This window comes from Trypanosoma equiperdum, assembly GCF_001457755.1.
Source record: "Trypanosoma equiperdum strain OVI genome assembly, contig: ctg_1755, whole genome shotgun sequence".
Classification (NCBI taxonomy): domain Eukaryota; phylum Euglenozoa; class Kinetoplastea; order Trypanosomatida; family Trypanosomatidae; genus Trypanosoma; species Trypanosoma equiperdum.
This window is the reverse complement of record NW_027123788.1, coordinates 802-2,040: the sequence shown is the minus strand read 5'-3', so window position 1 is coordinate 2,040 and position 1,239 is coordinate 802. Positions and strand designations below refer to the sequence as shown.

Below are 1,239 nucleotides of genomic sequence, written 5' to 3'. Positions count from 1 at the left end.
TATATTTGTTACTAGTTTGTCGCCTTTCAGTGTTTTCCCATTTAAAGGTGGCACCTTGCCCCCGTCTGTTTGTATAGTTTTGAGCGCTTGGCATACTGCATAGCGGAGTTTGATGTCTGCTGTTGCCCCTTGCTGGCTAGCTGCAGTTGCATCTTCGCAACCTTGGTCAGGGTCATGATTTGTGTAGAATGGTGTTGTTGTTGTGGCGTAAGAGTAGTCTGGGCTGTTACGTGCATAGGTTACTGTTTCACTGTTTGATACGGTGCAGGTGTTTAGGACACTCGAGAACGTCGGTGTTTTTGCTACTGCGGATCCTGTGCATGTACTGAACCCGCCAATGGTTATTTTGTCTTTGAATATTTTTGTGGTGAGCTCGGTGTCCGGTGTTATTTTAATCTCAGTTAACTTCGCAGTGTTGATGGCCGTGTGAGTGTTGCTGAATTTGGCCCAGCTGTCAATTGCTGCGCAGCCGCCGCTGGCGATTGTCTCCCGTGTTAACTCTAGGTGGATATTGCCCCCGCTGCTTGCTCGGCTGTAGCCGCTGCCGTCTACGGTTGGCTTTGTTTTGAGTAGTTTCTGTGCGTACTTGAGTTTGCCTACATGTTCGTCGATCAGCTCCATTGCTGTGGTGGCTGTGTCGTCGGCTTTGTCGGCCTGCTGTTGTACTGACTCCGCTTTTTCCTCAAGCTTGGCAGCTAAAGCGGAGTAAAGGCAACGCTGTTCTGTGCTGCTTGCTAAGTCCGCTGCCAGCCTGTACTTTTTCTGTATCTTCAGTAGTCCCTGTCTCTGTGTTCGCCGCCTGGTGATTCCTGCCGCGAGTTCTTTTCGCAGCTCAGACAAATAAAACTCTTCCTTGCAGACGTCTGTTATCTGTGCTGGGCCGGTGTCAGCATCGGTTATGGCCGCTGTTGATGCTGGCTTTGTTGCATACACTAGCGTTAGTAGTGCTGCAACGGCGGCCAACAGACTTTTGCTGGTGATAGAGACTTTTCTGCCGGTCATCGGTTAAGCTTCACCTGGATGGTAAATGAATTAATAAATGAACTATGGATTTAGTCCAAGTGTCGATGTTTTCTCCGCATTTTCCGTAAAAAAAAAACAGATTTCCACTGTGAACCAAAATGTAGGGCAGACATCCAACGCTTTTTCGGAGGCACCTGATATGTTCGTGGAGCCACTTTTTCAGGTCTTGTTTGCTGGCTGAGTGTGTCGCTTCCTGGGTACTGCATCTTGGATATT

At 48.6% G+C, this 1,239-nt stretch overlaps 1 pseudogene across 1 annotated transcript in view; it reads right to left on the bottom strand.

Moving 5' to 3' along the window:
• Positions 1 to 1,002, bottom strand: part of TEOVI_000796600:pseudogene — a 1,426-nt pseudogene extending 424 nt beyond the window's left edge. Inside the window, exon 1 of the mRNA in view lies at positions 76 to 1,002. Within this exon, the coding sequence occupies positions 76 to 1,002 (927 nt within the window). The remainder of the gene's footprint in view (positions 1 to 75) is intronic.
• Positions 1,003 to 1,239: the final 237 nt, after the last annotated feature.